Raw genomic sequence first — 14,740 nt, 5'->3', positions numbered from 1 at the left:
ATAGGTAAATCTATCTTTTAACAATTGAATCAGGTAGTCAAACACTTTTTTTCTACTAGGATAAAGCACAGATAACGATTATTGTTAAGCGACATATATGCCGAACAAGGACACACAACCTATTATTTCACGAATATTTTATTTGTCGTTTATTTTTTAAATTTAAATGTCTTATTAAGTTCACGTATTATTGCATTACTAAATTGTGTTATGATTATACTAAACAATAATTTATTTTATTTATCGGTAAGTGGAATTATCGCTAACAATAGTGTACTCACCTGTGAGGACAGCAGTGTGGACTTCGTTGATAAGTTTTTACTCGAGATTGTCATATTAGAATGAGCTACGCTTGAATGTTCCTGATGGCTGAATATTCCACTCGACGTGACAGTTTGTCTAGCCTGTGCTGACGCCATTGCTTTCTTTTGTGCGCTGAAAGCTTCCGTTTGAAGTCTTGAACTAGTAGCCGACATGTTATTTGCTTCCTGGGCCGTTACTTCTCCGGCTTTTAACGACCTTTGCTCCTAAAAAAGGCAATTTACAGTAATTAATCGTCACGTATTCAGTTTTCACTATGCTTTTTATAATAACGATATTATTTTTTACGGTAAACCCTGATTAGAGAAACAAATATGTTCTTATCACAACATCACTCTAATTTTGACATATTTGTTGCACTAATTATAGCAACGTGATTCATAAAAAAGTCAGTAGTTACAGGAATTATTATACGCAATTTAGGCCTCGAACGTCGCTTTGAAGACATTGTCACTTGATCGAGCACGACTCGACGCGAAATCTGAATAAATACTGAAATTGAAAATACGCGACGCGGCTGCAAGCGGTCTGGATATAGGCCAATCGCGCGGAACCCGTGGGTATTGCGATTATTTTAAAGTTTGTCTACCAACGTGCGCGGGCGTCATGTTTTCGTAAGTCCTTGTAATAGAATTTTCGTAAGAAGAGTATTACCGAAGGTTCGTGCTGGTTGGGTGGGTATCGCGAGAGGACGCGCCGGTGCACGGGCCAAGGAACTGACCCCCCGCCCGACATTCCGCTTCTATATTTAAATCCGGCTATTCGCGTATCAGAGCGCGTGCGCAATACCACTTCCGTGTGTTGCTCGCGCGCTGCGGTCAGGCACGGACTGAGACAAGCATGGTGCGTTAACGATAAGCGTGAGATAAATGGGGTAAGGCCTCGGTCATAGCACCGTTGTTCTGCTAGTGTTAACGCTAATTAGGTGCGCGGGCGAAAGAGGACAGATTTAAAACGCGCGCGAGGCCAAGCCCTGATGTTCTCACCGCTTTAGGAGATCCTCCGCGTTTGAGCACTCTCGCGGTCCACGCTACGATACGAGCCATGTTTAGTAATCCTTCGCAATAAAAGTTCCATCTGATCGTCGCAAGGAGCAGTAGCATACTGAGCGACTCGCCGAAGTCGCTTTGCCGCGTCGTAGAATATCGATCGGTCTCGTACACGCGAGGTCGTCCTTCGGTCCCGCCTTGCCGGCTCCAATTTCGTTTCGAATTTTTTTTACTAAACTATTATTCCTTTTCATTTACCATGCATTAAGTGAATACTTTAATTTCATATGTTTTTTATAATTATCATTGTCGTGTACACTGAAGTGCAATTGTAGTGTTGTTGTTGAAGGTTGATAACCAAGAATTCGCTCAATACAATAGTTCATGGTCACAATAGCTGCAGCTACGCGAACTATGTGCATGCAATTACGAATCTGTCGCAAACATGTACATATGTATATGTATGAAGGTCTCTAACTGTTGCAACTGGTTTAATATTATCCAAAAATAATTAAAAAGATATTATTTATTATAATACGTTTACCTGTATTACATAGGAATTATTATTTACGTAAAAGTGAAATTTAAGACACCTTATTTTACGTTATTTAAAAGAGAAAATGCGTGTATGGGCATTCTCTTCACTTAACTAAAGACGATTTACTTAACAAATATTGTTTTCGTGAATAATTTAAATTTAAATCTGATTGTAAGCACAAATGGAAATTTTACTTACTTGAAGATAGGCGTCGTTTTGTTCCGCGGTGAGTCCCTCGGCTTGCAGCAGTCGATGTGATGCGCTGGCGGCACTCCGTTCTGCATACTGGACATCTCCATGCTGCAGACGTCGCATCCTGGCACTGTTGGCTGCGGATCGGGAGGCACTGTACCCATCAGCGACCACTCTAGTTGAACTAGCAGACGTAACTCTAGCCGCACTGTATTTCAATTCATTAGCTGCACTAGAACCCACAGCCACATTGTTTCCAGCAAGCAAACAAGATTTGTCACTAACGGGGGGCGGTGTATCTGACTCTGGAAACGTAACTAAAGGCGCATCTCCCGTGATATCACCTATAGCACCCATGTCACTGTAATCACCCATTTCGTCGAGGTCTCGGATATCCGGCAAGTGCCTGTCATCTTGATCCACTATATTCTCCATTGAGCTTCTCAGTCTGTAATGGAAAAGTTGATCCGTCTGTAATAACAATAGATGACGACACGCGTAATTTTTGATTAACTAAAATTAAATTTTAGAAATGATTAACAGAATACACAATTTTCTTCAATATATTGTTCGGAACGGTTACGCGGAGATCGTACTGTTGCTTTTGTTTGTCGGCGCGAAACTGCAAACAGGCGCGGAGAACCGGCGGATGGGAATTGGCCGGGAGCCAAGGCCTCAGGTGAGCCAGCTCGTCTGTTATCACAAATACCCATTGACAACGTGCAAAAATATTGACACGTATGTCACATGTGTTACTGTTACGTAAATCCGAAAACAAAATGATAGTGGTGACTCAACGTCTAACGTACCTTTGTCCGAAATTAAGAGCGGAACTGCTCAAGTTCTTCATTTCCGAAATCGAGCTCTTCAGTTCTGTTAGGTCCGATTTCATTGAACTCGCTTTCATTTCTGAAGCCGTTCTATGCTGTAGACGCTGCGAAGAGCTTTGCACTCGCTGGCTCGTTGCCGCGCTACTCGAAGTTGTGCTAGAAACCATCTGTTGAAGAGTAAATCACATTATTTGTGGTAAATCGTTTACAATGTTTACAATGATGTGGAAGATAGCACAGGAAATATACATTATTTATAAACCGTAGTACGTAAACAAGATTATTAACCTTTTCTTCGATAACGGTATCTCCTTTGAAGGAATGTAATGACACGCCACGTCTTGCACAATGATTTTAAAAGAAGTTTAGGTGAAACTGAGTCTGATAATTCTCGTCGTCGTTCGCAAGCGTTATCTAGACATGAACTGGAGTTCAGTGCCAATGCTAGAGGTGTATGTGTGGACGTCACGCCCCTTGGCGCACTTGCGGTGGAAGTAAATAGTGTCGGCTAATAGAAATAGTGGAGGACAAAAATAAAACAACGATGTAAAAATACATGTACAATGTACTCCGTGAGAGTACAGGCCGGTTCATGTAAACACAAACTAAAAAATTATTTACCTTACAAATTGCTTGTATAACTGTAATCTATAAAATACGATATCAACGGTGATTGATATAACAAATCAGTTTAGGTTCGATAGAGGAAGACCACTAATTAAATAAGCAAAGTTCAAGCTAATATATTATGAGCAAATATTCGAGAAATGATCGGAAGGTTTCTATATTTTGGCATTATGTACTATAGTGGGCAGGTAACAATGTGAGTCAGCGAATGTGGGCGAGATGCAATCGTGGCAACGTGGCCCTGAAGCTCACACATAAAACATTCTTTTATGAAGAAAAATATTATGTACAATTTTATTTGATGTTACGTCTCAATGAAGAAGATCGAAAACTTAAAGTTTTAAGGTTTCTCCTAACTTCCCTTGGCATAATGACCTGATTCTGGTCCTCACATAGTTATAATATTGTTCTTCTTCTATTACGGTTATTAATATAAATATAATTAAATTTATTATTTTTGTCCAAGTGACTAATGAACATTTAAATATAGCATTTCAAATATCGAAATAATCAAATGACAATGTTGATTTATTGCATAATAATTTTTAAATAGTGTTACAACAACTAAATATCTAGGTAAAGAATCGTTCCGAAATTATTAATAAATGGACAAATACAGAAAATTTACTTTGATAGTCATTTAAAAATTTTAAGTACCACTTGTTTACAATTTCTGTTATAGTGTAAAAAATGATTAGTAACTTTAAAATGAAAAATTAATAATAAAAAATACAGTCTTTTTACGAATTTATCTAGTTCTGTAGCGAGAATTGCGTAAAAATAATATCTGATTAAATAAAAGATATTTTATCATGCATTGTATAATATGTTGAAAACATTTTCCCTTTTTCACATAATCGTTTGTAAGAAGTACAGAGTGTTGTGCAATGTATGTGATTCTACCTTAGGGGCTTCGTAAATGCGTAACTGTAATTCAAGCTGTATTTATAGATATTTAAATTTGATTTAAGGAAAGCCATGTTTCTCGATCGAAAGTTTCTCAAGTAGCGACCACGAGCTGGCAGACGAGGCGATGGCAGACTCCTCAAGAAATCCATGACTTACTTAATGTCCTGCGAAGTAGCGCAAGACCTATCATAGTGGCCTTTGTTGATGCCTATGCCTTGCAGTGAGTGTCCATATGCTAATATGATGAATTTCGATTTTTAATGCAATAGTCGGTGTAACTGTTACACCCGTGGGCCAATAACACGGACCTAGTCCTACGATACGCCACGCTCTGCTTGGCAGACTGCCAGTCACACCGTGGAGGCATGCACTGACATCGAACGGTCGTCACCATTATACGCGGCAACATATTAATTGTATTTTCCGCCTTTTATTTTAAAGACACCATATTTCTTATTTAATTTTGATATACATTAAGTGAGAAATATTATTTATTTGTGTTAATATCCTCTCTTGGCATTATTCATACAACTTAACAAAGTTATTACAAAAAAAATGAGTTTTAACAAGCTAGTTTGTTAGTTCAATTTTTCTGGTGTGTAAATAATTTTGATGATTTTTCAACGCAAATACTGACGACACATATTCGTCGTCGTTTTAGTCCATAGACGCCCACTGCATGTCATAGGCCTCCCAAGATATACCATAATCGTCACGCTAGGCAGGCGGCCATAGCAGTGTAGTATGCCTATATATACCATTAATGTACAAAATGTGAATTATGTATACCCCAAGAATTGAACCCGCAACGGTTGCAAGTCTGTTAGAGGTAGGACTTCTGGGCTAACACTGACATACAATTGCCCAAGTGAAAAAGTTCGATGTTCAATATAGATGCGACAAATACTCTACGACTGCCCTTGCGATTTATGAATCGACATTGCAAATGCTAGCGGCTTTGGTTTTTTTCTTCAGTAATAACAGTATTGTATATAAATAAATTTAAACAGGACATGTAGTAGTTGTTACACAACTTAAGACAAAAAATACACGTAGGCATATTACAATGGTGTTAGTTTTAATGGACATTTATATTATGTTACAATCGCATGAGAAAATCAACACCAGTTAGGTACGACAGTTAATGTTACGACTAATTAATAAAATGTAAATCTTAATATATATGATAAACAATTTGGAGAATTTTCTATTAACCTTTTTTGTCATCAATGACATTTTGATTTTTTTTAATGTGGGCAACTTGTAACAAACAGTCATGATATCGTAATAAGAGTTATATGATTTAGATGCAGGAGATGAATTGTTTTAGGTTAGTTCTAGCAGACGGCTGATGTTATAAAATTAATATGTGCGAGCGAACAAACTGAATTATATATAGTATATAACAAGAAGTATTCTGCATGTGGACAAGTTTTACGAAAAATATTAGCCGTGCAACTCACAAGAAAAATTCGATACTCCAGGAATAGATTTTGAATGCGATCATTTCCGAGTGGACGCAAATTATTTCTAGTGTTGCAACAGATTATGCCTAAATAAGTTTTTATATTTTTAAAAAAATAATTAGCTGAATTAACCACAATTTTAAGTAATACTCGCAATGTTAGGTTTTAGATTTAAAGAACATATTCTCAATATCTTATTTTTTCATTATTTCAAATTACCTATTTTTAAGTTGTACATTACTTTTTAGTATTATAATTGTTCAATTGTAGTTTAGAAAAAAATCCTTTTGATGAACTACATTGTGGAAGTAGAGAAAGACTTCCGACTAAGTTTATATGCGGTAATGCTATAAGATTCAGCAGCGCAACACGGGTCAGCAAGTCAATGAAAAATCTAAAACGACTAGCGGAGTGCGTTGGCGTGCTAATTCCAAACGTTCGCTAACACCTTACGGTACGGTAAGAATACAACATGGCGACCTTGAGTTTTTACAAACAATGGGCACATCAGATATTGTACTTATTTTCAAGGCGCTATTCGCTTTATTTTATTTATTTTTCTCGTAACCGCGCCGGCCGGATTCAAAATAAACTGACAATTTTATGAACCGGCCGAGGCCGTACCGAAATATACCGTCGTCTATATAAATGTGAACTAGCGTTCCCACAGATATAATGCACTATTTACATTACTAAATCGCTGTCTATTTAGTAATAGTGCTTTTAGGCGAAGGTCTCCCACCAATGTATGTATTTTGGGCCTCATTGGCAAGCTCACAGTCTTGTTCTGTAACAGGCTCTCCTTGGGATTTCTCTACGACCTCGAAACCGGAAAATAAGGAAATCCGTAGACGAATGAAAGTGGCTGACATAACTCAACAGATTGTCAAGTTGAGGTGGCAATGCCGTTGAGGTCATAAGATTCTTGACTTCTTTTTCTGGCTTATTCTGACAGATTCTGGGGCCGTTTTCAACCGGTCTTACTCGTTACCTATGGAGGAATTCAGTATCCAGCAATGGATGTCATGATAAGAAGCCGCTAGCAAGAAGCCCCCATGTAACTAAAAATGATGTACTAAATATTTTAACTCTTCTGTTACTTTGTCGTCTTTACTAAGAAAAGAAAATAATAAAAAAAAACATTTTCATTTCATCCATTTTGTTATTTTCAGAAAGTATCTTTAATCATTGCCAATCTTATGTAGAGTTAATCAATCTAGATTTAATGAACATTTTAAGCATTGTATTACAATCAAAATATTAAAATGATGGTGTAAAAAGCCAAACATTACAATATTTTTTAAAGTATAAGTATACATTCAAAATCACATTTGCACATATGATTGTAATAACATTTATTTTATTTAGTTAATTATAAAATGTTCAATAACATTAGTGTAAAAGCTTTAAAAGGGTGAAGATATAAAACATTTGTCAATCTAAAATCGCTATTCGCATTATGTTATTTATTATTTCTGAATCCATTGATTTTTGTTTAGTGTATACAATACATTAATCCATTAGCAAATGAGCTATACATTCTCTCATTTAAAACTTTTACACCTAAAATTATCCTGTAGTTGCCAAATGGATAAATCGATATCGGATGAAATCGGATAAACTTGATTGTAATCACCTGTTGTGAAGATGAGCTCGTTACTTGTGTGTTGAGGGTTTGATTTTGGCGAGAGACGAGACTGCTTTTCTTCAAGTTCTCCATGACGGAGGCCAAGTCCTTGGCACTGCCGTTGTGCTTCAAGCTGTTGCTCCCATCCAAGTTGAATTCCGGTATCTATAAAAAATAACACGTAATTAGACAGTTGCCCACAAACATAATCCGATTATAGTATTAACGAGCGAAGTCAGTCTATCCAAATGACATCGTAAATTACTTTAAGACATTTATATTTCATGACCCAAAAGTCATTAACATTCCACTGTTCAAACCAGTTAATGGTTTTCATCATTATAAACCACTATTGAATAAAATGAGAAGATTTTTATTGTTATTTTTTAAATTCTAAAGATCTGTCTTGTGTTATTGTTGTTAGTGCTATTTCAAGTAAATGTTGATTATATTTGTCCCTATGGTCACAAAACTGAATTTATTTTAAAACATTTAAATAAACATGAATAAAAAATGAGATTATGGTTTAGGAAATAGTATTTATTATATTAATGACCAGTAGCACAGCGGTGGAAGATTGAGACTTGTGACCGTAAGTCACGGTTTCGATTCCAAGAATACAATCTTAAAAGACGCTTTTTGTATTTTATATGCTCTATCGCTGGGCTACCAATAAAAAGTAATAGTGTAAATAAAAGTATTTTTTAAAGTTGCTTTATTTTTTTTTTCCTAGCGACTGCCAAGTGACACTTTGATTCTTTAATGTGGCTCTAGGATTACTATAGCGTACAGGGCTAGTAATTGAACATGAAATAGATAACAATAAAGTAAGATAAATGTTACCCACGTTAGGACTTGAGCACATTAAAATGTAAATCAACGAAGAAGCAAAAACAACGGCGTATAATTCTGCTTATGACTTTCATGCGCCATCATCGTCATATACGCCGATAGACGCCCTTAGCAAGGCATAGACCTTTGGCGAAAATCCCTACGCACCCAGCGACTTCCATCGGCCTCAATTATGCCGTTGATCAACCAAGGCGGAGGCTTACCGATGTCGCATCTACCGGTTCGTCGCTACTCGATCGTCGGAGCCGAATGGTTTTCGATGCGGCATAGATATCATAAATTTAGGAAGTCATAGAACATAAATTATTTTGAGGTATATGAATACCTACTATAAAATACGCAGATATAGCACGGAGTATAGTAGTCAAAGAATACGATTCTATAACAAACTAAACAGACGATGTAAATTTATCTCGTAATAAATTCAAGAAATTTACGAAACACAGGCTCTGCAAAAAGGCGTATTACTCTTTTTCAGAGTATTTTAACAATAAAGATGTTTGAATATAAATTGTAATTTTAAGAAAAAAAATATTTTTGGTTAATACAATCATCAAAAAAAAATTACTAATCATCATATACATACATCGAGTTTCTCGTTAGTTCTTCGGAGTAGGTGATGCGTTATAAACAGCATTATTTTAAGCACAAGATTATAGATGATTGTAATAATATTAGGTAATTAAGCTATTTTGACTTTGTACAGTGAAAATACAACAAATTTTACATCAAAGTGTGCGTGGCATCATGATAAGATCTCTATCAGTTACCAGTACACCAAGGATATACAAAATTTCCAAGAGAAGTACAGTCGGGATTTTAGAATTAGTATCATTAGCAGTAATAGGAAAAATTTGAATATGTTGCTGTTGAAAATCGCTATACCATGCCTTAAGTAATGTGCGCGACGAGATAGGGGAGTTATCGTTCGCTCCGTTCCGTCAGTCTGCCGTCAAAGCTTGCGCTGCTAGTGCTCTTTTTTCATCAAAACCCATCTCGCCGCGCTTTTAAGACGTCGTACAGCGGTAACCGTAGCACTGTAGTATTTTATGGCGTGTATCATTGGCATAAAATAAAATTAAGATACAATTTGGTTGCACAATCATGCCTAGTTAGCTGCTTGCATTTTAATTAAATTTGTTATTTTCATTAAGAAACAGTAAAATACGCGGACACGTTTGACCTTCACGACGAGTGATGCTTTTAGTCTAACACATGTATGCATAACCGGGAAGGACATCCGATGGCGATAATTTTATTAATAACATCATTACATTTTAATTCATGAACATTTAAGCCTTGTTAATATTTATAGTGTATTTAATACTATAATAAATAAAAACTATAAAAATAAAACAGAGCAGAACACAGGCTGAACATACACAGGGTGATTGGTAAAAACTTTAAAGAGGGTAATTGCATAAAAACTCATTTGTCGGGGAAAAACACCTATTTCAATCGATTTGTATAAAGAGATCACTGAAATATGTAATATTACTTTATTTTTTTCCTATTGGAATGCGACAGGCCAATAACTTCAGACAGTACTAAGTTAGCAGGGACGGATCTTTAACAATAATAATAATTTCAATATGTAGTAATCCGAATTTTGCAAACGTTTTTCCTATTATGTAATTTATTATTTCTGAAACCGTTTATTTTTGTATATGGTTGACCACATATTAATTAATAGCAAATGAGCTATAAATTTACCTTTTTAAAGATCTATAATCAACCATTGTGTATGATATTTTTGGTTCTATCTGTAAGATAAAACTGAAAAATCGTATGGCTTTTGTCTTTGATTCCAAGATTTAGCAAAATGTGTTGTTTTACGCAAATGTAAATATGTAATACCTCGTAATATACTCACTGGTGAGGAACAATACATTCGTTAATTAATTTCGTTTTTTTCATATAAAGAGATTCTTATGGCTATTAAAATTGTCACTCTTTATGAGAGATCGGATAAGATGTTTTTCCACCCGCCCAAGATCTAGATCCTAGATCATAAGGTTACCATCACACTAAAGTACAAATGTATTAATTTTTAAAGACGATGCGTACTGCAATGCGGTTAGAATACTAACCCGTGACAAGATGCGAGGACAAAAAATACCTCTTGAAGATAATCATAATAACTCTTGCTCAGACCACCGTAGTATCTGATGTCCTTGACACAAAAAGCAGCGATTCAGAATGATTTAGACACGGTCTCCTATCGTAATAGCTCATCAACACGATACCACAATTGCCATTTCTAAAAACTGCTTTTTCACTCGATACAGTTTTTATTTAAATGAAGAACCGTTAAACGTTTAAGATAAAGCTTCACTGTTAAAAATAATAATGGCTAACAATATAATATACAGCACTGAACAAAAATATACATTTAAAAAGTACAACATTTTTATGGAAGTCTACGTGTTTGTGTTTACGTTCTATTTTTAAAATTATTGTGAAAAAACATTAAAATGTTAAAAAGCTCATTAATCAGTAAAAAGCTTTAAAAGTTTGTACACTTTCAAACAATATTATGTAACATAATCAAAACAATAATTTGTTATGTTGTTACAGGCAAAATTACTTCTGTCAGTACAACGTCTGCACAGACAGATAGTAAATAATAATTATTTGTAATGCGTTGTAATTCGAAAACCTTTTTCTTAATATATTATCATAAAGTTATTTATTATTTCTGAAACCATTGAGTTTTAGATAGGGTGTACCATACATTAATTGACAGCTAATGATCTATACGTTTACATTTTTGAAGGTTTTACAACTAAAATCAATCATCCCGTATATTGAAGATATAATTGATATAGAAATACATTAATAATGTTTCACGTATGGCGGCATAAACATAACTAACAGTGATTTAACAATGAAAATTAATTACTACAATAATAACAATGTTCCCTCGCATCGCCTTTTATAACGATTCCGGGAACAAGGCAACTGATTTGAATTCAGAGCAAGGACAACTTATTGCAGTCGGCGAAACCGTTGAATAGGGTCAAAGAAACCATTGGCGGTGTAATGTGATATCTATGCGTGAGTCATCGGAGACTCCGGTAATACTATCAATCAGAAACACGGATCACGCGTGCGAGTGTCGAACGCGAAGTATCGCAACGCGCATATTGATACCGCCTACACAGTCTTTACAACTATTTGGACTCGCAATCAAAATATGCCAATCATCGATACTCACGAGTACTCGATCAATTAGTATCGATTGAATACTGAAGATACTGATCGCTCGTATCCCATCCTCATTATCAAACGTTTCACGCTTGAACTTTACGTAAACAACACTGGTCTGATAAAAGTTCATAAGATTAATATACACCGCTATTATCGCATGCGATATATTTCTTTTAACATTTTGTAACTGTTACAACAGAGTATATTAATTGGCGTTGACACATGATGATTGCTAGTTGCGGAGATTCCGCTCGAGATTCGCGTGACGCGTGATGACGTGGTTCGCGTTGATGTCACGATAGCGCCGGCCGCTCCGACGTCACTATGTAAGCCTAAACTTATAAGTAGGGACTTATTACGTTCAATGATTATTGATTAGTTATAATTCATGATATTTACGTTTTATTTTCAGCATCCATGAATGTGAAACGAATACATGTATAATATTTTATTCTGTAATATTAACTTGACTTAGTTTAAGAAATGTATGTTCTTTCTTCCTTCGATATTCGCTACTTTAAAAGAGGTTTTATGCTAGGTGCTGTCTACGCTCTGCGCCCTTGAACCCGTGAAATCTGCAAATGACACTTGTGCAGTAGTATAAAAAAAGCCTAAAAGATTATTTCTGTATGTTTAACTGTAATAGATTTATGTTCTGGCTCCACGAGTCTAGTCAGATGAAGCTGTAAAAGCTACCAGAAAAGGTTAGTAGCATAAACATAAATCGATGTAACAGCATCATCGTCATCATTTCAACAATAGGACGCCCACCGCTGGACATAGGGCCTACACAATAGATTTCTATTGGGACCGGTTGAAATACTGCATCTAACATTTTACATACCTATTTACCATCTTTCCACCTTGTAGATAGACAACTAACCATGGTCTCCATTTCAAAGCCCTAAGGCAGCGGTCATATGTTCTGAGTTCAATTAAAACTCAAAAGGTTTTTTTTCTTGAGACTAGTAAAATGTACGAATAATTAAGATAAAATATTTTGTTACATTTTACTTCGTATAAGCATTACGTCATTATTAAGTCACGCCAAAATTATGCAGGAATGTTATTAAAAAAAAGAAGAATAATCAATAGTTACGACTTAGAGTCGCATACCTCAGGGGTGATTACATAATGATTTCATTGATAAGTCCGCTATCCTGCGCCGGGTGATGACTAATGCTCGATGAAGTAAAAAAGCAGCCCAACTCGATAACATAACAGGTCAACGATGACTAGACATGACTCACGGTTCACAGAAGTTTCGTCACACTTCCAGAGATATTACAAAAATTACGTTTCAATGTTGTGCTCACGTCACTCAATTGAAGTGTTTACATGCGTCACGGGAGCTCGACACGTGTCTAGTCACGTGACTAAGGTCACTATAGAAATCGCTTAGGCGGTAGCGTTGGAAAAGTTAAAAATAAACTCAAATTTACTTTTAGAATATTTTTTCACTCTGATACTTGAATCTGAACACCGTTAATAATAAAGAAAGATAATAAAAAAAAACAACTTCTTTAAACATTTAATATGATATTTGTACGCTTGATAACACCGTATATTATTCTTTAAGTACAGAAAATATTTTAAATAAGGCAATACACATTCTCCACATGCAACGTCCATACGCACTTCGCGGTAATGCTTTCACGACTCTTGTCATTCATATGGCGTGGGGTATTTGATTAGTGACTTTCCGGACCCAGCTCGGTCTTTAAAGTTTAATAATTTAGAAGGTACGTAAGCGTTCATAAACAATGTATTATTAAACGTATATCTGGTGTGTGCCTGGAACAAGCACGAAATAACACTTAATTTGGAACAGATATTTTTTTTTATTTAAAATATTGACCACATTCTTTACATCTTTCAATGTAATTCATGAGAAAACCGGTTCCTTTTTGTGGTAAATAGTTCGTCGAGCTATTTTCAAACTTCCTACAAATTATTAAGCGTTACGAGTGCGTGCTCCATTGATGCGAAAAAGTGATAGCAGAATAGTAGAAAAGAGATAGAAATTTCCAATATGGCTTGTGTTTAGTGTGCATAGTGTCCTTTAATATCAAACGAACAAAATGGTGACTGTGTCAAACATGCTGTGTATTTTCTCATGATGCCATCTCTTCTAAAACGAAAAAAAATATATACATACACTTGAAAGTTATACTACACAATTAAAAGCATTATCTTACAAGCGATTTATTGGTAAATCAATGGACATTCATTGTAAAAGTCATTTATCTGGACAAAGATATTTATTTCCACGGCGCCTATATTTACGGCCAAATAGTTATGCGCCACTTACGTCTATACTTAGTAGAGATTCGTCGGCGAACGAAAGTAATCGATATAGCGTAACGTATTAGCACTTTCAAGCTGGATAGGTATGCAATATGGCACGCAGAATAGCTGGTCGCTAAGGCCTTGCCGTTCTGGAGTAGAGATCACGGACCAGCAAGCGTAGCGCAGGACGTCAACCCACAAATGGAACAGACGATATTGTTAAGGTCCTCCTGTAAATTTCTGGAGCAAGCCTATGTCCAGCACTGGACGTCTTACGACGTTTCTAGCTAGTCTTCGACGTTTTTAGCATGTTAGTTAATAGCTTCGTTGAGGTCCGTACTGCTTGTACCAGATAGGGTTACCGTGGAGCTCTTACATAACTTGGAAACCGCTCCATGGAGTGACTAGAAATATGTGCTCCACGAGAAAGACTTCTACTCGGGCTGTCATTTAATACGGCGTTAATATGGATTCAAGAGTGACAAAAACGACGAAATTCGATTTGATTATAGCTGTAACAGCGTTGAAATGTGTAATAGTAATGAATTTTTTAAATTGTAATGCGAGAGGCAGTATAAAAACTGCAGGGACATAGTAAACAATAATTAAGTTTGATATATGGTCATTCGAATACAAAAACGCTAACTATATTATCAATGCTTTACTTATTATATCTAATTTTACATTGATTTTATAACAGGATTAACCGTACATTAACTGACAGAAAATGAGTTATAGACTCTATTAAAGCTAAAACTATAACCAATAATCCTGTATAACACGTAAATGGATTTATACTTTTTACGTAGTTCCCTATAATGGCATTTATGAAAGTTAAAATCAGAGCCAAAGTTATACAACATTGTATCGTGAACTAGCTAGACGAAAAA

At 35.6% G+C, this 14,740-nt stretch overlaps 1 protein-coding gene across 4 annotated transcripts in view; it reads right to left on the bottom strand.

Moving 5' to 3' along the window:
• Positions 1–14,740, bottom strand: part of Sarm (sterile alpha and armadillo motif) — a 67,271-nt gene that overhangs the window by 6,987 nt on the left and 45,544 nt on the right. For all 4 annotated transcript variants that reach the window (XM_068773245.1, XM_068773246.1, XM_068773247.1 and 1 more), the window contains 4 exons: positions 7,509–7,664; positions 2,850–3,037; positions 2,047–2,488; positions 282–527 (listed from right to left, as the gene is read on the bottom strand). In XM_068773245.1, the coding sequence (XP_068629346.1) occupies positions 282–527; positions 2,047–2,488; positions 2,850–3,037; positions 7,509–7,664 (1,032 nt within the window). The remainder of the gene's footprint in view (positions 1–281; positions 528–2,046; positions 2,489–2,849; positions 3,038–7,508; positions 7,665–14,740) is intronic.

This window comes from Battus philenor, unplaced genomic scaffold (assembly GCF_028537555.1).
Source record: "Battus philenor isolate CCGP_79_NKW_IND1 unplaced genomic scaffold, ilBatPhil1.0.hap1 SCAF_6, whole genome shotgun sequence".
Taxonomy (NCBI): Eukaryota; Metazoa; Arthropoda; class Insecta; order Lepidoptera; family Papilionidae; genus Battus; species Battus philenor.
Note: the sequence above shows the minus strand (reverse complement) of the source record. Positions and strands in the feature narration are given on the sequence as shown.